We start from the raw sequence: 21,158 nt of genomic DNA on the forward strand, positions 1-21,158 counted from the left end.
AAAAAGGTATTTTAATCACAATTGCAACATGGAAAAGAGCAGTTTGGACATTCTGCCCAACATCTCCTTTTGTTTGACAGGGAAAAAAGCTCATTTATACAAATTTAAAACAACATGAGGGAAAGTAAATTACAACATTTTTCGTTTAATCAAGTTAAAGGTAAGGTTTACCTAAAATTGAAAATTATCTCATCCTAAGTGTAAATGACAATCTGAGTTATATGTCCTGGCTTTTCCAAGCATTATAATGGCAGTAAATGGCAGCCCAAAATTTGAAGCCCAAAAAGGTGCATCCATTCCTTTTAAAAGTAATCCACACGGCTCCGGGGGGTTAATAAAGGCCTTATGAATGCCTTTGTGTAAGAAAAATATATATATTTAAAACTTTATAAAGTAAAATATCTAGCTTCTGGCGTACTGCCTTAAGTTATTCAACTTGCACAGAAAGTGTAATGCCGATCGCAGTTCAAAATACTACAAATGATACAAAAAGGCGGATACAGGAACATGTTAAATATGGATATTTTTCTTACAAAAACCAATTGTTTTGCATCAGAAGGGTTTTATTAACCCCCGGATCTGTGTGGAGTACTATTTACAGCCATTATAAAGCTTGGAAGAACCAGAACATGTTTTAATACAGCTCTGATTGTATTCGTCTGAAATAAGTGTCATATACACCTAGGATGGCTTGAGGTAAATCATGGGGTTATTTTCATTTTTAGGTGAACTATCCTTTTAACTTCAAGACAGAAGAGCTCATATAACCGGTTGAGTTGTTTTTCTTGTTTGTTTGTTTTTTTAGTGTCTGCAGAAGACATCCGTGGATGATGTAAATGATAATGATAAAGAGTATAAACCTCACGACCTGCTGCAGAGGCAAAACATTCACGTCCAGCCCAACGACATGAGCGCACCTGCTAGAAGAGCCAAGAGGATGAAAACAGAGGTGAATGTAAACTCTCATACTGTATGTTCATAATCACAATACACCTCCATTTTGTCAGTTTAGTTTTTTTTACTTTTCTATGTTAGTCAATATGTCAGTTTGGTTATACTGTATTGTTTAACGGTGATTGGCAACATGTTTTTTTTTTGTCTCTTGCTGTATTTATTTGTTAAAAAATGCTGTAAAAACTAATATTTTAAAATGCTAAAAGTTTAAATTTGACCTGTTTTTTGTTTTAAATTGTAGTTTATTCCTGTGATGTCAAAGCTGTATTTTCAACATCATTACTCCAGGCTTTAATGTCACACGATCCTCCAGAAATCATTCTAAAACGCTGATTTGGTGCTCAAGAAACATTATTGTTATTAATATTGAAGACAGTAGTGCTGCTTAATATTATTGTGGAAAATGTGATAATTTTTTCGGTATTCTTTGATTTAATATAAAGTTCAAAAGTTAATCCTTGTCCTTGACTAAACTGCATGTTTGAGCTATTTTAACTGAGCGCAATTTACACTGGCATATGTTAATTTTGTCAGTGCCATTGTTTTGTCTCAAGATACGCACCAGTAATGTTTTTTTTTTTTTGTAAGACTTTTTTTTGTAAGATTTTATTTATAACACGTTTTCATTCTGAAGAATCTCAAAGTGCAACAATGGAAAAGGGGAAAAAAGTAATTAACAAGTTTCTGAACAGAGAGCTGATGGTTAGATTAAATACCCTAATTGAAATGCCAATGCCATGACTGCAAATTTAGGGTATAATCAATGATTCTATGTTAAAATTATTAGATGTTGTATTTTTAACTCACATGGTCATTTTTTTGTTTTTGTAGTCTGGCTGTGTTAAATCGGAAGGGAGTGAGGGATGTGAGAACAGGCCCAATCTCAGGAGGAGGATGGGTTCCTTTGTTGCCAAGCCTGAACCAGGTGAGCAACTAACCTGTGCATCTAACTTCTTATGACTCAGATCTTCAGTAGCCAACATCTGTGGTCAGTCAAGCAAAGAAAACATTGATTTGACTAATAAAGCTATTCTAATCACATGTCTTTATATTAACAAATGTGTTTGTATGTGTCTGTTAGAGAGGGAGATCCCTATACAGGTGAAGCAGGAACCTGAGGAGATAAAAGAGTTAAATCCAGAACCTGATAAATGCAAATCACGTTACAAGAAAATCAGTAACCTCCCTCCTCCAGTGAGCATGGTGAGTTTCCTGCCCTCCTTCTCATTCAAATGGCCACTCTGCTGAGCTTTTCTGCCACATGCAAATCAGATCCGTGAATTCTGGAAGTGATTCTGTTGATTGCAACGAAATGCAGTGTAGTTGTTACATGTTAACTTATCTCATTTATTGATCTTAAACCATTGAAGTTCAAAAACTATACAATATTATACAGAACTGGGAAATTAATTTGAGTTAACTAAAAAAACAAAACTTTCTTTTATAACTAAGCTCTTTTTAAACATTTTGTGTGGCTAAAACTTGTAAACTTAACTTGATATTATAGTGCTCTGTGTCTTTCTCTAGGTGGACCTGTATGTGTGTTTAGTGTGTGGAAAAGGGAATGATGAGGATCGTTTGTTGCTATGCGACGGTTGTGATGACAGCTACCACACCTTCTGCTTGATCCCGCCCCTCAGTGATGTCCCTAAAGGTGATTGGAGGTGCCCTAAGTGTCTTGCTCGGGTGAGTTTCCATAGTGAAAAATAATTGTTCATTGTTTAAAGTCATTAGAAGCAGCAAATTAATCTGAACAGTTCTGCTTTAGCATCCCTATTCAATCAATGTTGCTTTTAAGGAGACTTCAGTAGAATAGATTATTGACGTTTTTTTTTTTTTGTATGTGTTCATGCAGGAGTGCAGTAAACCTCAGGAGGCGTTTGGCTTTGAGCAAGCATACAGAGACTATTCTCTTAAATCCTTTGGGGAAATGGCAGACTCCTTCAAGTCAGACTATTTCAACATGCCTGTTCATGTATGTATACAAACCCTACTGAGACTGGTGACCCTCAAGAGTTTAGATTAATATTAAAACATGAACTAACCTTAACATAAGCACATCCCGTGAATACTGAATATGGTGTTTGTTGCAGATGGTACCCACGGAATTGGTAGAAAAAGAGTTTTGGAGGTTGGTAGGCACCATTGAGGAAGATGTGACGGTTGAATATGGGGCTGATATAGCCTCAAAAGAGTTCGGAAGCGGTTTTCCAATCAAGGGTGGAAAGTTTAAGATTGCACCGCATGATGAGGTACAACTGAAATATCAGTTTTTAAGTTATTACTCAGAACGTCTGACTTTTTATTTTCCATATGTACTGCATCCTGTTTCCATCGCTGATTTAGTTATTCTATGGTGTGATTGGTTGCTGTAGAAATATCTTAACTGTGGGTGGAACCTGAATAACATGGCCATGATGACACCATCAGTGCTGACCCATGTCACTGCTGATATCTGTGGCATGACTTTGCCATGGCTCTACGTGGGCATGTGCTTCTCCTCTTTCTGCTGGCACATTGAGGACCACTGGAGCTATTCAATCAACTACCTGCACTGGTAATAAGCACAATTTCATTGTTTAATCGGAAAGTATACTTCATAGTAGTGATTTATGTAGTGCAGTATGCTGATCTGATTGTGTTTCTGTCCCCCACAACCTTGTTTTTGCTTTAGATTCGAACACAGTTACCCATAAGACGGTGCGTTACTAAAGAGAGGGAAAATGTTTAATTGATATGATTTAATTAGCTTTTACACTACCGTTCAATCTTTTTCTTTTCAGTAAAGAAATTAGTACCAGTACTTTAAATTCAGCAAGGATGCTTATAAAAAGTAAGAGTGAAGACATTCATAATGTTACAAAAGATTTATATTTCAAGCAAATGCTGTTCTGTTGAACTTTTCAATAATTAAATAATCCTGAAAAAAATGAATTGCTGTTTCCACAAAATATTAATCAGCACAATTTGTTTTTAGCATTGATAATAATAAGTAATGTTTCTTCCACACCAAATCAGCATATTAGAATGATTTCTGAAGGATCATGTGATATTGAAGACTGAGTAATGACTGATGAAAATTCAGCTTTGCCATCACAGAAATACTTTACATTTTTAAATATATTTAAATAGAGCAGTTTTATATTTATAACAGTTATTTTTAATTGATATATGTCACAAGATCACTGTCTTTACTTTACTTTTATTAAGTAAATTCCGCCGTGGTGAGCATAAGAGATTTTTTTCAAAAACATGTCAAATATTTCTGAAAACTTTTGATAAATGCTGTATGTATGAATACCTTGATTATGTGTTTTGTGTGCGTTAGGGGAGAACCTAAAACCTGGTACGGTGCTCCTGGTTTTGCCGCTGAGCAATTGGAAGCAGTTATGAAGAAACTGGCCCCGGAACTGTTTGAGTCTCAGCCGGATCTTTTACACCAGCTCGTCACAATCATGAACCCCAATACACTCATGTCCCATGGAGTACCGGTGAGTAACATTTATATACACAATCACAAGTTGCACACTCACATGCAAGGTTATTATAGTTTTGCTTTTTGAAATTAGTTTTTATTTGAGTATCGTTTTCAATTTTGCTACAAATTTCAGTTTAGTTTTAGTTAGTTTTACAAATGGTTTTGCTAGTTTTAGTTTAGTTTTTATTTTGCAAATACATTTCTATTTAGTTTTTATTTATTTAGTTTCAGTTTTAGTTTTAGTAATTATAGTTTAGCAGAGTTACCATAATGAAGTGTAGAGACCAAATCAAGGTTTTTAATTTCAGCAAAGTTTAATGTTTGCACAGACTAGAGTTTAATCTTACTAAACATCCTTAAGTGAAATAACTTGATAAACAAGCATTATTGTTTATACTCAGGACGGTCTTACAAAACATGCATAAAGTTGGGTCTTCACCTTTGAGCAAAAAAACTTGAGTCAAACTATGACCTATACAAACAACGATCTGGAGATTAAAAATGAAATAAATTATATTTTGATATTAAAAAATTATATTTGATATTTTTGACATAGGCTAATATTCAGAGGATGTATCTTAAAGAATAAAATCAATGCAACGTAAAAAATATAAAAGTAAAAATTATAAATTCCAGACAAACTCATTCATAACAAAGATGAAATATTGTTAAACAATTAAAAGCTCATTTTAATTTCTTCAGTAGTACAATGTAGACTAGCAGTGTAAGACCACAGCTAAAGTCATCTGAATACAGCCAACACACACTGTTGTGCTCTGTGTGTTGTGCTATAATTGTAAAGGGGACCAATGTCTTCACTTATCTAGTAAAATATTATGATAACTGACTAGTGAGGACATTTGACTGGTCCTCACTAGTTAAAAAGGCTTATAAATCGGCCAAAACATGTTTTTATTTAAATCTATTGTTTTGCACATTCTTGTGATGGGTAGGCTTAGGGATAGGGGTTGGGTTAGGGGATATAAAATATCATTAACCTGATCACCTGATAAAATCAATGGTTCAAAGTCCATGTCCATGTAATGTCCTCACTTATATAGTGAAACAAACACGTGTGTGTGTGTCCTGGTATTCCCTACTTTGTGGGGAAATGTCTCCACACAGATAATAATATTAGTAGTAGTAAATGATTATGATAACATCTTTGAGCCTGTCAATATTATGCAAACATGAAATCTCAAATGCACAGTAGCCTAGTACTTGCTACTATAGTTGCTGACTTTTGTGCCTGCATCTCTCGTTGAGTTAAAAGAAGTTAAAAGAAGTTCAACGTGCGTCGCATTACCTTGTGTTATTTCCCATTTCACTGCCACGGACGCATTGATTCTTTGTGAACTGCCGTTTAGGACTGGCGATGTGTTGCCTGTCTGCACGCGTCCGTCACAGGACAGCGGTTAATCTCCTCCTCAGATCACTTCACGCGCATTAGCGCAATATACAGACACTCCCTCAACCGTCACAGTCAGATTCTCCACCACATTAAAGAGAGCTTATTAATAACGAAAATGAATATTTATTTTTGCTAATTATTATTTTATTTCAGTTAGTTTTTTAGTAAGAGTAGTTAGTTTCGTTTAGTTTTAGTTTTTTATTTATTCAGATTTTTTAATTTTATTAGAGTTTACGAAAATGTTTTTTGACCAATAGTTTTAGTCTTAGTTTCAGTTTTCATTTACGAAAATAACCTTGCTCACATGTGAGTAACACTCGCTCTGTTTTTAGATTTACCGAACCAATCAGTGCGCAGGTGAGTTCGTCATCACTTTTCCGCGATCCTATCACAGCGGCTTCAACCAGGGCTTCAACTTTGCGGAGGCTGTGAACTTTTGCACGGTGGACTGGGTGAGCATTTCCTCGATTTAATCCTGCTGTAACAATGATTCTTTACGTCTCAGAACTGAGCATTTATGCGGTTGGTTTTCTGCAATTTTTCTAAATGTTTAATCTCTTCACCTTTTAAATTTGGTGTGCAGATGCCGCTGGGTCGTCAGTGTGTGGATCATTACCGCCTGCTGCACCGTTACTGTGTGTTCTCTCATGATGAGATGGTGTGTAATATGGCCGCGAAGGCCGACAACCTGGACGTGGTTCTAGCATCATCTGTACAGAAGGACATGAAGATCATGATAAGAGAGGAGAGAGAGCTACGTGACAAAGTCCGTAAGATGGTGAGAGAACAAAAAACAAAAACAATACCTGTCGAGTTTGTGTGTGTGTGAGATGTAATTTGTGTCGATGACACTATAATGTAAATTTATAACTGTGCTCATTACTCCTCTCGCTCTGAAAAAAACCGAATTCTATATTTTTGAAATGCAAATCTGGTATAATTCAATAAAACAACTATCCTGACTTCAGTCAAGGCCACCATAAAAAGTAAAAAACACCATAGACAAACTTTTAGTCAACCTTTTTTGTTACCTTTGCGATAGGGCTCTTTTTTTTAAATTCCCCATCCTTTTCATGAGCTCCATCCAATCCAGTGAGAGTTATACAGCAAAAATCAGCCCTAATGTATATATAATATAAAATGGTTATGGAGCTTCTTTATTAATGTTCATTTATTAATATTCTCTCTCTGTGTAGGGGGTGGTCCAGTGTGAGTTGTTTGAATATGACTTGCTGGCAGATGATGAGAGGCAGTGCGTGAAGTGTCGCACCACCTGTTACCTGTCTGCTCTCACCTGCCCCTGCAGACCAGGAGTCCAGGTGTGTCTACACCACGCCCATGACCTCTGCTCCTGCCCCGTCTCCAACTACACACTCAAGTAAGTCTCCACTTCTGCTTTCAGTATTCCTCAATGACCTTATCTAAAGACAGTCTTATGTGTTTTTTCCTTCATCAAATAAGATACACATTTACACGTTTTTAATATGTTAGATCATTGATATAATCATAATCAGTGGAGCAGATTTCTTAAGTGAACGTGGTGAAAGTTTCACTCAATATAATGCTCAACCACACAGTTACCGTTACACACTGGATGACCTTTACCCCATGATGAATGCTGTGCGGCAGAGGGCGGAGTCTTATGATGAGTGGGCGTCAAGGGTGACAGAGGTCATGGAAGCAAAGCTAGAAAAGAAACGCAGTGAGTTTCATTCTGAAAACGTCCAGAACTGACATGAACTACTCTTTGAAGCTTTCTGAATGAGAATCCACTTTTAACAAGTAGTAGTAGTAGTTGTTGTTGTTGTTCTTAAATAAAAATAAAATAAATGTATTCATACACAAAATGTGTAAATTCAATTTGATGATGAATAATGTTCCCCTCTAAAAATTATATAAAATTACAACTTATGTATTGAAATGTTCCTGGTCTGACTGTACACAATAATCTGCCTGAGAATTATTTTATACTAAGCAAAAGTGTATTACACAACATAGAATCATGTATTGCAGTTAAAATGTTATATCACAGAATTGGTATTCACAAATGCATTTCATGTCATGAGTTTCACTTCTGCCTCTGGCCTCTCTCTCTTTCGCTGTAGATGTCACCGTGTTTCGCTCCCTTCTAGAGGAGTCTGATGAGAAGACTTTCCCAGAGAATGATCTGTTACGTCAGCTGAGGCTAGTTACCCAAGATGCTGAGAAATGCTCATCTGTTGCTCAGCAACTGCTAAACGGCAAGAGGCAGACCAGGTACACACAGATGCACAGAAAACCACACAACCACAAATACGACTTTAATGTAGCCTACTTAAACAAGCTAAAGTTATATTATAATATTATAAGAACTATTTTGAAATTAATACAATTTTTAACTATCAAAATCAATAACTGTTTTCGATTTTAATGTATTTTATGCTTTAAAGCTACACTGTGTGATATTTTCCCCCATCTAGCAGTGAAAAGGTATATGACCATTCAGTTTCTCTTCTTCTCAATTCCAATTTCGTTTTAACTCCTACGGTGGCCGATTTAGTCCAAGATTAACTTGGCAATCCCCCTCTTCACATTTGACACGGTGCCATTGAGTGTTAAAACGCGAAAGGCGAAGCTTGAATTTATGGGTATGTCCCTCTTTGGCTAATGTACTTTCAAGATGGAGGGGCAGCATGGCGACCGGCATTCAAACCCCTCACCTGTATGTATTTTCAATGGCATATTATAAACTTACGAGAATACTTTATTACTTGAAAGAAGCAAATATACGTTAATGAGCACATATATTTTTGAAAGAACTAAGTGTTTTTAGCTAAGAATAAACTAAAAAAGTTACACAGTGTAGCTTTAAGCTGAATTTTTCAGCATCATTACTCCACTCTTTGGTGTCACATGATCCTTCATCTAAATATGCTGATTAGGGATGTTAACCGTTGACCTTATCAACGTTAACCGATCAAAGTTGTCGGTTAAAAAAAAGGGGTCTCTAAATTAGGCTATTATAGACAGTGGACTAAACGCTACTACAGTTAGCCATCTCATTCCAAAATCTTTTTGTGTGAAGTGAACAAATCCCTCACACTCAATTTTTCATAACTCGCCTGTTTGTACTTAATAAACCAATAAAAACATTTGGCGCGAGGTCACAGCATTTGGGTTTGTGTGCTTACAAGGTTTGCAAAAAGTAAACAGGCTAAAACACGCGAGCTGTGCCTAAAAATTGCAGGCACAGCTCGCGGCTGTTATTTCAAATAGCGCAGCATCTTTTAAACTAATCGGTTAACCGGTTTTAACCGGCTAATGAGGCTCGGTGGTTGGTCAAGAACATTTTTCGTTTTCGCCATCCCTAATGCTAATTTGGTGCTTAAGAATCATTTCTTATTATTGTTACAATATATCAAATAGCCGCTTTTCCACTGCCAGACCGAATGGTAAGGAATGGTTCCAGACTAGTCATATTTCCACTTGAGCCTGGTACAGCATGGTACGATTACCGTGTACGATGGTACGATTACAAATGTTCTCATCTTGGAATTCTTAGAACGGTTAACTGCTAACCCTGGTAGAATGGGTGTTGTGATGTCCCAACTCAGGATTGGTAGCTTGTCTGTTGCCTGTATACCAGATTCTCTGTAGCTGGCTAAGTGTGCTATTTGAGCAACGTAAACACAAATTAATAATACAAGTAAAATTAATATCTGATCATCCTCCATAACGGTTGCTATGCTTACATCACGTCATCTGTAAACTCTTGCGTTACCAAAGCAAAGACAGACACATTTGTATTACATTGGAAAGAGCGGCCGTTATCAGCCCCACAGTAAAAAAATAACCATATCCGTATCAGCTGGGCCGTATCGTCACGGAATGGAAAATGGTTAAGCAAAGTGAACGGTTTGGCCCAGCATTTGAAAAGCAGCAAATGTTATCAAACATAGATATATTTTTTTTAATAATAAAAAAAAACTGTGTATACTTGAAATCTAAATCTTTTGTTAGAATTTAAATGTATGCACTGTTGCTTTTTATCAATTTAATATATTCTTGCTGAATATGTTTTCACTTGACATGCTTGATGTGTCTTAAATTGTGGTGCTCATGGTGGAGATTGCTGAAAACAGGAGTGCATTGCAACTCTGTGACATCCGTCTATACACACATTGTTACATATTGCAAACAGATGAAAGAATGACCTCTTACACACTCACTATATACAAGCACTACAACTCAGTGTTTATTTCTGTGATTATTTCCATTTAAGGGGAATTTCCAGTGTGGTGGGCTTAGTTTTCCTCCACGCAGTGGCTTGATTTAGTTTGGCCGAGACACATGTGGCATGTGAATTGTGTATTTTCATGCATTTGTTTATGTCTGTCTGCTGTCATCTGTCTGCAGGTATCGCACAGGTGGGGGTAAATCTCTTAATCAGCTCACTGTGGAGGAAATGAGATCATTTGTCCGTCAGCTTTATAACCTACCCTGCAGCCTAACACAGGCACCGCTTCTGAAGGTGACACACACACGTGCACACACATGCATGTATGATGCAAGCAGTCTTCCTGAAGATGAGTGAGGCATAGTTCATGTCTAAAAACCTCATATAATTGAAGCTATTCATACTCTCTTTCTTAGGAACTGCTGAATAGCATCGAGGATTTCCAGCAGCACAGCGAGAAGCTTCTCTCTGATGAAGTGAGCGCAGATGCTGTTGGTGAGATCGAGTCCTTGCTGGAGGAGGGCTCTCAATTCGACGTGTTTCTTCCGGAGTTGCCGCTGCTACGGGAGCGTTTGGAACAGGCTCGTTGGCTGGCCGGAGTTCAGCAGGCAGAGGATCCTGTATCAAACCCCTGCGGACTATCGCTTGACAGCATGCGCCGGCTGATCGATCGGGGAGTCGGATTGACACCGCATCCCTCCACTGAACGCACGATGGCTCGGCTGCAGGAACTGCTCACAATCTCAGAGGAGTTGGAGGACAAAGCGCAGGCACTGCTGAAAGCCAGGTGGGGGCAGCACTGAGTGATGTCACAGACTCCCAAATACTGTATGATGAACCCCCTCCCTCAATTATATTTCCAGCTATATATTTTCATATATTTTCTCAGAATATAAGTCTTTATACGTGTAAATATTTGTGTAATACTTTGCAAAATAGTGTAAAAAAATATGCTGGATACTGGATAATTTTTCTTCAGTGCAATGCATTTGTGTAAAAGACATCTAATTTTATTTATATTTGTTGTATTTATAGGATTAGTATGTCCCAATTTATAGTATGTTGAAAAGAGCATTTTGAATATTCCCGGCTGGTTTACTATTTCCGAATTCGAAGTGCGGATCAACATCACTCTAACAGCTGATATTGCCTACAACCCATTGCGAGTTGAGCAAGAATTCATTTAGAACTTGTTCTACGGTTAAGTAGAGAAGTTTATATAAAGGGGTTTGAGTGACCAACTATCAGTATTTAACCTGACAAAAAGATATTTATTCAGTGTTGTCCACGTTATATTTCTCCTGCAACAGTATTGTGAACTTTTGAACTTACACGTTTGGCCATTAACTTTTAAATGTATCATTATATTTAAACTACAAACGCATGAGGAGAGTCTCTGCATTAAAGACCCACACATGACAAATCAACGTGCAGCTACATTTCTCTCCGATATGGTAGGAAATTAAAGTGAATGTGGAGGGGTTTAACTGTGATGTTGAATGACAGGGCAGTTTAATAATAATAAATTTTATTTATAATGCACTTCTCATTCCGCAGAATCTAAAGTTTAAACAGTGATTGGAGGCACATAACTAAGCGACAGTGTCCGTTATAGATGATGAAGGAAGGTAGTATGTTCCAAAGCTTGCATACTCTTCTGCTACGTAATCAAAAGTATTTACTTTTTCTTTACAAAAAGAGTACATACTTTTAGGATATAGTATAAGTAGGCGAATTGGGACACAGCATAAGAAAAGCCAGAAAATGTATTTTTGGCTCATGTGGATGAAAGACAACAACTCCCAGAATGCACTTGTTTCGCTGCCCTACGAGGCCACTCCCAAAGTCACCCACCGCTACTAGTTCCACTGGATCACTTGCCCACCGCGGCACCACCCCTACCGTTGTTGATGTAGTTCACTTAGAGAACAGACACTACAATTAAAAACTGAACGTGTCTGTTCAATATAATGTCAACAAGTGTCACAGCACAATTTTTTGTTGTGGTGCTCCCCCCAGCACTTGGTGCCCTACACGCAGCACGTGATGTTCAGTTTGGTGTGTTTTCATTTCATACCTTTGGAAGCTTAACTTAGGAATTTTAATTAATTTTATTTTAGTTCTTTAACTTAAAGCTTATTTTATTTTAATTAGTTTCCAAGGCAACATTTCAAAGTTTTCATTGCAGTAGGATCTCTGGTCTCAAGCCGTGACCATTTCCACTACCGTGACTTTATGTGAAACAAATTAGATAAGAGAACCACTTCTTTTTACAACAGATGAGCATTTGCATCAGTTCAGGACAAAATTGAGGTTTGGAAATGCAAAACAGCCCTTGAATGACCCTGAATTAACTCCTGTGGTGCGTGCTGAGGACTTACAGGGAAAACACAAAGTTATTGTGTAATGAAATAAGACATTTTGTTATTTTCTTTTTTCTTTTTTTTTAGGCCTCCAGAGAGTTTAGAGACGCTTGGTTCCATGTTGACTCAGGTGGATGGGGTACCTGCATACCTGCCAAACTGCCTCTTACTACAAGACACAGTGAACCGGGCTAAAGAATGGCTTCAGGAAGCTGAGGATTTACAGGTTGAGTACTCCTTGCTAAATGAACTATGCATGCATTCTGCACACTAGGGTACAGTCTCATGTCGTCTTCATGTTGTTGAAGGTGGAAAAAAAATCAGTCAGTAATTTTAATTGTAGTTGTGGTGCTGTGTGTTAATTTTTGTGCTGGCAGGTGGGAGGTCAGATTCCGGTTCTCAGCTTGCTCTCTGAAATGGTTCTGAGAGCTCATGCTATTCCTGTGCGACTGGAACCTCTGGACCAGTTGGAGGTTCTGGTATCAGAGGTGCTGGCCTGGAAAGAGTCAGCCGCCAAAACCTTTCTCATCAAAAACTCACCCTTCACACTGTTAGAGGTTAGACTGGACACATAATTTAAACTAATGGTGGACTTTATAACATTTTAAATGGATGTTTCTGTTCTTAAATTTTATATATATTTTATATAGTGACTTAGAGGTTGGAAATTTAAATGTAAATAATCAAATTACTTTAGTGCAAAAATTCACTTTTACGTTATTGCTTTGCTTTAGTTTGTGATTAATAATATATAATCTATGATTATAATATTTAAATCCTGTTGTCCCAATTATTTTCAAGAATAATAAAGCAAAGTAATTTTCATTTTAATTTGCATATCGGGAACACTTTAGAATAATGGTCATTAAGTTAACATTAGTTAATCTATTAACTAACATAAACTAACCATGAGCAGTTCATTTATTAAAATATTTGTTCGTATTTGTTAACGTTAGTTAATAAAAATACAGCTGTTCATGGTTTTTTCATGTTAGTTCACGGTGCATTTACTAATGTTATCAAGATTTTAATAATGCATTAGTAAATGTTGAAATTAACATTAACAAAGATAAATAAATGCTTCATTAGTGCAGTTCATTATTAGTTTATGTTAACTAATGTAGTTAACTAATGACCATTATTCTAAAGTGTTACCTGCATATCTATACATGTATGTTATGGGAATGCAATGCAAAAAAAAAAACAGCTAATAAACTTTTTATTAATTATTTTTTTGGTTTTTATTTTATAGTGAAATATACCTGCAAATGTTTTCATGACATTCACTCATAAAGAAACTTTGTAAAACTAGTTGTTGTCGAGGTTATCCATGTATTTGATCACCTGTGCAGGTCTTGTGTCCCCGATGGGAAGTGGGCAGCTCTTTGAAAAAGAAGATGAGGAAGGTGAAGGGAGAGTGCGTGTCATCTGGGAAGAAGAAGCTTGTGAAGCTGGACAATATGAGTGATGTGGAGAGAGCACTTTCAGACAGCAAAGACTCTGCGTCCTCTGTAAGCTTGCTATACGGTACATTCCAGAAATATTTGAGATGAACAAAAAGCTTCACTTTCTCATTCATTCTCTCTCTTTTTCTCTCCCGCAGATGTTTACCCTGGCTGAGGTTCGTTTAAAAGAGTTGGAGTCGCTATGCTCTCTCCGTGCAGCTAATGAATCGAAGCTCCTGCCTACAGCGGACTGCTCTTCTCTCAAAGTGTGTGTGTGTCAGAAGCCAGCCATGGGCGCCATGCTGCAGTGTGAGCTGTGTCGAGATGCTTTCCACAGCGTGTGCGTACGCGGGCCCTCGGATCCCCTCGACCCAGAAGCCTGGCTGTGTCCGTTATGCCTACGGTCGACAAAACCTCCTCTGGAAAAGATCCTGACGCTGTTGTCGTCACTGCAGCGGATCCGTGTGCGTCTCCCGGAGGGTGACGCTTTACGTTATATGGTTGAACGGACTGTCAGCTGGCAGCGACGGGCAAGAGAGGTCATAGACAATCAGGATTGCAGAGTAGCTTCACCTACACATAGCCACAGGACCACTGGGCACAACAGGAAGGTTGGACAATTTTTTTATTATTATTATTGTGTCAGTTTATTTGTTACATCCGTTTTCACATCACTTATTTTTTGTAGCTGTGTAGTGCTATTTTTGCTTGCCACCCATGAATAAAGAGATGCTTTGTTGTTTTATTGTAGCAGCTGTGTGGATCTCCATCTCAGAGTCAGGACTGGCGTGTTTCTGGGCAGGAACAGACGGTGTTTTACACGGAGCAGCGCTGTATACCTCTCCAGGGTATGTATCATTCTTGCATACACAAACGGAGCATTTTCATATTGCAGAATAACTTCACTAAATTGTTTAATATGAAACCGTGTCTGTTTCAGGTCTCAGTTCGGAGTTGGAGGAACTGATGGTGGAGGGTTTGCTCCTGCAGGTTTCTCTCCCCGAGACCCAGCAGCTCTACAGAGTTCTGCTGTCCGGCCTCCCGACCACAAACACGTCCCACACAGAACACACACCCTACCTCACACAGAAACACTCCTCGCCGCAAAGAGAGGTAAAACGCATGGGGCTTTCATGCTGTTTAGTAAAATTCTATCAACTAATTGAGAAGAATTATCAGGATTATAAGTTAAAATCTCCATGGTGATAATGTATAGACTGGCTGTTTGTCTCCTTTTGAGGAAAACCAATCAAGAGCTCCAAGCAATAGTTTGTAGAAACCACACGTTATGTGCATTTCAGCTTTTGTAGCCCAAACTTAACTTCCGGTAGACGTCAACAACAGAGGCTGCGTTATCTATCTTATGCGTTATCATCTTTCATTTTAATTGTGCAACGTCATCTTAATTTATGTTTAATCATGTTTATTATGAATAATCTCCCATTTCTGTATGCAAGATAGAGTGGGGGAAACACCCCCTTATAGAGTTAGTTCACACAAAACTGAAAATTCTGTCATTATGCACCCTCATGTCGATCCCAACCTCTAAAATATCTTAATTTGTATTCCGAAGAGGAATGAAGCCCTTATGGGTTTGGAACGACATGGTGAGTAATAATGACATCATTTTTGTTGTTGTTTGAACTAACCCTTTAAGGACTGTGTAATGCCGTTTTCTGTACAGCAGCCTATATAAATATGTGTGCGCACTCCTTTCAATTATGCAATGTGTTGGAATAACATGTTTCTTTGTTTCATAATATAAGATTGATGTTGGGAAACTTATAGATAAAGTACACTATTTGAGATTGTATATGCATCACAAAAATCCCATGCTCTATGCACTGCTATTAATAGAGGATAAAGCGAAAGTTGTTTTACACTCCATGATAAATTTAATATTCTGCGGTAAATATAAATCCGATCAGTTATCCAGATGGTGACCACTTGATGTGAACAAATTTAAACGCACCGTTTCCTGATCGACTAATGAGCCGATCTGCTTGATCGGATCACGGTGATCTCGGATCACTCGCATGTTAAAGGGTTAGTTCACCCAAAAATTAAAATTCCATCATTAATTAGTTAACCTAATGTTGATCGACACCTGTAAGACCTTCATTGACACCAATGTCATTTCCTCTCTTAAGACCCATAAAAGCCACTAAAGACCCACATTGTTACAAAGCCCATCACACTACAGTGGTTCTACAATAGTTTTTGTGCGCAAAAAACACTAAATAACAACTTGTAGAGTTATGGGCCGATTTCAAACCAAAGGAATCAGCGTTACAAATCAATGTTATGAAAACGTTTTGAATCAGCGTATTGATTCAGGTCCCGTGTCAAACTGCCAAATTGCTGAATTCACGTGACATTGGCGATCCGAATCCTGAATCGATACTCTGATTCCTAACAGTTTGAATCTTTGTTTTGAAATCGGCCCATCACTATACAAGTCGTTACTTATTTTGTTTTTGTTTTTTGCGCACAAAAACAATTCTCGTCGCTTCATAAAATTATTGTAGAACCACTGTAGTGAGAGACACTTTTTAACAACGTCTTTAGTGCCTTTTATGGGTCTTGAGCGAGGAAATAACATTGGCTCAGAAAGGTATCCATTGACACCATCAGATTTCAACAAAAATATCTTCATTTGTGTTATGAAGATGAACGGAGGTCTTACGGGTGTCAAACGACATTAGGGTAAGTAATTATTGACAGAATTTTCATTTTTGGGTGAACTAACCCTTTAATGCAATTTGTAAACACAGCCAGAATAAGTTACCTCAACAGTTGATTATTTCTGATAACCTAAATAAATGACAAGTAAATCACATTAGACATACATTCTAAATTACATTAGACGCTGATCTCATATGCAGTCAGACTGGATATTTATGAAGCATTTTTTGGTGAGTCGCACACAGTTTTTGTTCTGGTGTCATATGCTCTCTGCTTGATTTAAAAAAAAAATATTTATATCATGTTATCCAAGAATAGTACGAAAAAAATGTGTTTCTACTGAGTAGTGCGCCATGCTATCCACTAGCCAGACCGATAAACAAACACAGACCGGAAGTTAACTTTGGGGCAGGCGCGTAACAGTGGCAATGCGCGTACGTCCGATGAAACCATCTAGAGTAGCCATATTCCTGAAGAGAGATTCTCCTGGATCAAGAGAAGTTGCTGTTACCATGGAAACGAGAACCATGGCAAAAGAGCTCAGCAGCACCTTCCTACTCCTATAAAGCATGAATTGCATATCTCAATAAGTTCTCAAACAATGTATTTGATTATTTTGCACATTCAAATATATTTTATACATTGCATATATTTTATGACAACAGTACATATGTATACACAAATGAAAAAGTAGGCCGCCAATATTTATGTTTATTTAAAGCTCACTATTACTCCTATACAACATATGCTGATTTGGATCTCAAGAAACATATCTTATCATCATTGTTAAACGGTTGTGTTTTCCTAATACTTTTGTGGAAACTGTGAAACATTTTTGTACATTGATGTACATGTATGTTGATCCAGGTCTTCAGCCTGAAAATGGTTTGAAGACCTTAGTTTAAGAACTTACATTCATTATTTCTGTGTTCCTCTTTTTCTCTCTCTCTTTCTCTCTCTCTGAAGAGAGATGCAATCACTTCTGCCGAAAAGAAAGCCAAGCGGCGAATGAACAGAGAGGATACTGAGATCAGGGATAGAGGGGTAAAGCCGAAAAACAAGAAGCAGAGAATGGGTACAGAGAAGCGGAGGGAGAGGAAAGCAGCATCTGTCTCTGCATCCGATGTGTCTCAGTCGGAAGACTCCGAGGAGGACATGACCCTGTGTCCAGCTGAGAGCTGTCTCCAGCCGGAGGGGGAAGAGGTGAGTGAGTCAACGTAATGACCGAGTGTGTGCTAGAACTGCACAATTCTAGAGTGACAACCAAAAAAATAACAATGTTAATTGCTGCAGTCTCTTTAAAAATATTTAAATATGTGAATGAAAAATTTAATAACAATCAAATTCAGTTTGAATGAATGATTAAATGACTCGCACAAAAACGCTTCACTTGTTTAATTATGATTCAATAGCTCTACATCAATGATTCAATAGCTCTACATCCACCTATTTTTATGTGAATTGTGGGATATTGCATAAAAAATGATGAGCATCGATTCTGAAAATTATGTATACGATAAGAAGACATGCGAATAAACTAAAATGGAAATGTAAGTTTATTTGTATAGCACATTTCATACACAATGGCAATTCAAAGTGCTTTACATAGAAATTAATTAAAATAGTGATAACATGCATAAGAAATAAGAATACATTATGTAAGAATTAAAATAATAACAATGACAATTAAAATAGCGGTAAAGAGAAATAAAAAGGTGATAAATAAATAAAAATAAAATAAATAAAAAACTCCCACTAATTTGCCTTAACAGAGGATGTGATTGGATAACTGGACTAACCAGAGGACCAATTTCATTGCACAGCTTCTCAAATGTTGGTTTGATCCTTCTGAAATGCCTGAGATAAAGTATAAATATCTCCCACAAAGTGTCTCACATGATTGAGTTCCCAAATGCAAGGCATATGAATGCAAGATAACATGACAGTGACTTTCCCAGTTTTTGTTACAGATCTTTTGTGACAATTTCCCAGAAAATTATGATTTTGTTCCTTTGGAGACAAGTTAAATTTGCAACTTTGGATAATGACAAGTATATCCTTTTAAGTCACTCGTTTCCACCTACCGGTGTAATGATATAATCAATACAATATTATTTGAAGCATCAAACACGAGTAAAACAAAGGATTATCAATTTAAACTAAAGTTTGAACTTCAGAAAGTGTTCCTTACAACCTACCAAAGATCCAGTGATCCATGGATGTTGACATGCAGTCAAGATTGCGTGCCTGATTTTAATGCCGGGGAAATACGTGAAGCAAATTTTCCTGAGATTGCTTTATATAAATACATTATAAGTAGTTTTAAATCTGGGTAATCACTTATATCAATGTTCTATATATCATCATACTGTCCACCCCTAAAACTTTTTGTCAGTGTTTATTTAAAAGCATCCAATCATTCAGAATACAAGATGGTAAATATTAAACTGATGAGTGTATATATTATATTATATTATATTATATTATATTATATTATATTATATTATATTATATTATATTATATTATATTATATTATATTATATTATAATTATTAACTGATGTTAATACAATATATAACAATACAATAGGGTATGATTAAACCCCAAAATTCAATATATTGAGACAGAATGATAACTGAACATTTATGCTTTGCTGCCTGGAGTCCAATTTTTTCTGTGAAAGAATTCCAGCGTTCCATTTGTTTCTCTTTTTGGTAGCTTTCGGAAGTCTTTAAAAAAATATACCTCCGATTTCTTGTCAAATCTATTTGTACATTCAATCTCAAAGCTCTTAGCATTTTAGATGTGTTTTCTTTTGGGGCTTTTTGGGGCATTCACACTGAAAACCAATGCTGCCACTCAGTGGCAGGTCTCGCCATAATCGCGGTCTCCCCATGTGACTGTGACATCACTTGCATAACCTTTAAGACCACGTGGGTGTTTAAATCGAGATTTTTTTCTTCTCAGGATCACTCATGCAGCTCTAGTGTGTGCATGTGTTTGAATGTGTTTTGACCAGTTTCTCTCTGCTTCAGGTGTACTGGGTGCAGTGTGACTGCTGTAACCGCTGGTTTCATATGATATGTGTGGGGGTATCGGCAGAACTGGCAGCCGAGGAGGATTACATGTGCGTGACCTGCTGCACAACCAATGCGGGCCGCCGGAAGTGAGACGGACGAGGGCGGCAACCGGTCTCCCACCCCATTCTCCTCCATACCTTCTCCTGGATGTGTAACTGACCCTCCCCATTCCCTATCCTATGACCTCTGACCTTTGTAACAACGGTGCTATTTTACGCTTTTTGTTGGACTCTATTGTCCTGAATGATACTATTTGGTCACCTTTTTGTATTTTTACAGCTTTTTTTCCTTCTGTCAAACTGTTTGTGATTGTCTAAAACAATGATAAATATGCTAAATGCTGAATGAATATAGCGGTGCATGGGTTTGTGTTTGTGTTGCTTTCTGGTGTGGAGGAGAGACGCTCTCGTGAAACTCTGCGAGGGTCTTTTGCATGCACGGCCAGAAACGCCACAACACAAGACAAACCAACAGTTTTCACCAAATACAATAAATAATAAATACAGAGAAACTATTTTTTGGAAACTTGCCGTTTCAGTACACAGGCATCTGGGATTCTCTCCGTTGTGTCATTTTATTTCCTTTTGTAAATTAGTTTTATTTATCGGAGCAATAATGTCGTTTGTAAGTTTCAGGTTTGGGGGGTCTCAGTTGTGTTGGTGCTTTTAGAGATGGTGGTCAGATATTCAGGATACGTTACGGACACACAGATGTCAGATTTGTAGCAGACAGAAGAGTGTAATGAACTGCCACAACCTGCTCAAACCGTTTTGAAGGGTGAGGGTGGGGGGTGTTAGGGTTTGGGGTTTGACTAGCTTGTTTTAAAAAAAAAAAAAAAGTCCCAATTTATAGTGTGGAATAAAACTCTTTGTTCTAATATCAGACAATGCCTCTTCTCTTCATTTAGTGACCGCTGGAATGCTGGTGCATCTGATTTATTTGCACGGACTGACCACAGACCAGTGGTATTTTAGCATCGTTTATATACTATATATAACATAAAAAATCGGCTTCTGTGATGAGCTTTATGCGTGATTGTGCTTTGTCACAGTGATTTTACAAAAGGGAACAATAATAACAAAAAAACAAAAACAAAATGATAACCGCAGCAACAATAAAATATAATAAAACATTTTGGGGTGTCAGTGATATTAGTTAACTGTACATTAACTTTTTGTAGATAACTGTTTAAATGAAAAGTATTTTATATGCACCCCAATATCCTTTAAACTGAAGATAACTTTCCAATGAATTACTTGTGAATAGGTTAGGTAATATTAGCTAATATTGAAAGTTTAATTTACAGTAAATGCTCTGCTATTTCTACTAACAAGGAATTATTTTTGTAACGCTTTACAATAAAGTTTCATTAGTTAACATTAATGTATTAACTAACATGAATTAACCCTGAACAGTACATTTGTTACAGTATTTGTTCATCTTTGTTAATTTGAATTAAGTATTAGCAAATGTTAATTTTAACATTAGCCAAGTTAAATAAATGCGAAAATGCAGTTCATTATTAG

General features: G+C 37.1%; 1 protein-coding gene across 2 annotated transcripts in view; it reads left to right on the top strand.

The window, feature by feature from the left end:
- The window catches only part of kdm5bb (lysine demethylase 5Bb), a 29,786-nt gene extending 9,347 nt beyond the window's left edge, over positions 1-20,439 (top strand). For both annotated transcript variants that reach the window (XM_067413634.1, XM_067413635.1), the window contains 23 exons: positions 806-949; positions 1,786-1,879; positions 2,036-2,157; positions 2,482-2,640; positions 2,810-2,929; positions 3,048-3,206; positions 3,330-3,511; positions 4,283-4,445; positions 6,176-6,295; positions 6,427-6,621; positions 7,040-7,221; positions 7,421-7,545; positions 7,949-8,099; positions 10,239-10,353; positions 10,476-10,846; positions 12,510-12,648; positions 12,800-12,979; positions 13,775-13,933; positions 14,026-14,478; positions 14,619-14,715; positions 14,808-14,980; positions 17,519-17,755; positions 19,588-20,439. In XM_067413634.1, the coding sequence (XP_067269735.1) occupies positions 806-949; positions 1,786-1,879; positions 2,036-2,157; positions 2,482-2,640; positions 2,810-2,929; positions 3,048-3,206; positions 3,330-3,511; positions 4,283-4,445; positions 6,176-6,295; positions 6,427-6,621; positions 7,040-7,221; positions 7,421-7,545; positions 7,949-8,099; positions 10,239-10,353; positions 10,476-10,846; positions 12,510-12,648; positions 12,800-12,979; positions 13,775-13,933; positions 14,026-14,478; positions 14,619-14,715; positions 14,808-14,980; positions 17,519-17,755; positions 19,588-19,722 (3,975 nt within the window). In that variant the 3' untranslated portion in view covers positions 19,723-20,439. The remainder of the gene's footprint in view (positions 1-805; positions 950-1,785; positions 1,880-2,035; positions 2,158-2,481; positions 2,641-2,809; positions 2,930-3,047; positions 3,207-3,329; positions 3,512-4,282; positions 4,446-6,175; positions 6,296-6,426; positions 6,622-7,039; positions 7,222-7,420; positions 7,546-7,948; positions 8,100-10,238; positions 10,354-10,475; positions 10,847-12,509; positions 12,649-12,799; positions 12,980-13,774; positions 13,934-14,025; positions 14,479-14,618; positions 14,716-14,807; positions 14,981-17,518; positions 17,756-19,587) is intronic.
- The last annotated feature ends 719 nt before the right edge of the window (positions 20,440-21,158 follow it).

The sequence above is a fragment of the Pseudorasbora parva genome, chromosome 13 (assembly GCF_024679245.1).
Source record: "Pseudorasbora parva isolate DD20220531a chromosome 13, ASM2467924v1, whole genome shotgun sequence".
NCBI lineage: Eukaryota > Metazoa > Chordata > Actinopteri > Cypriniformes > Gobionidae > Pseudorasbora > Pseudorasbora parva.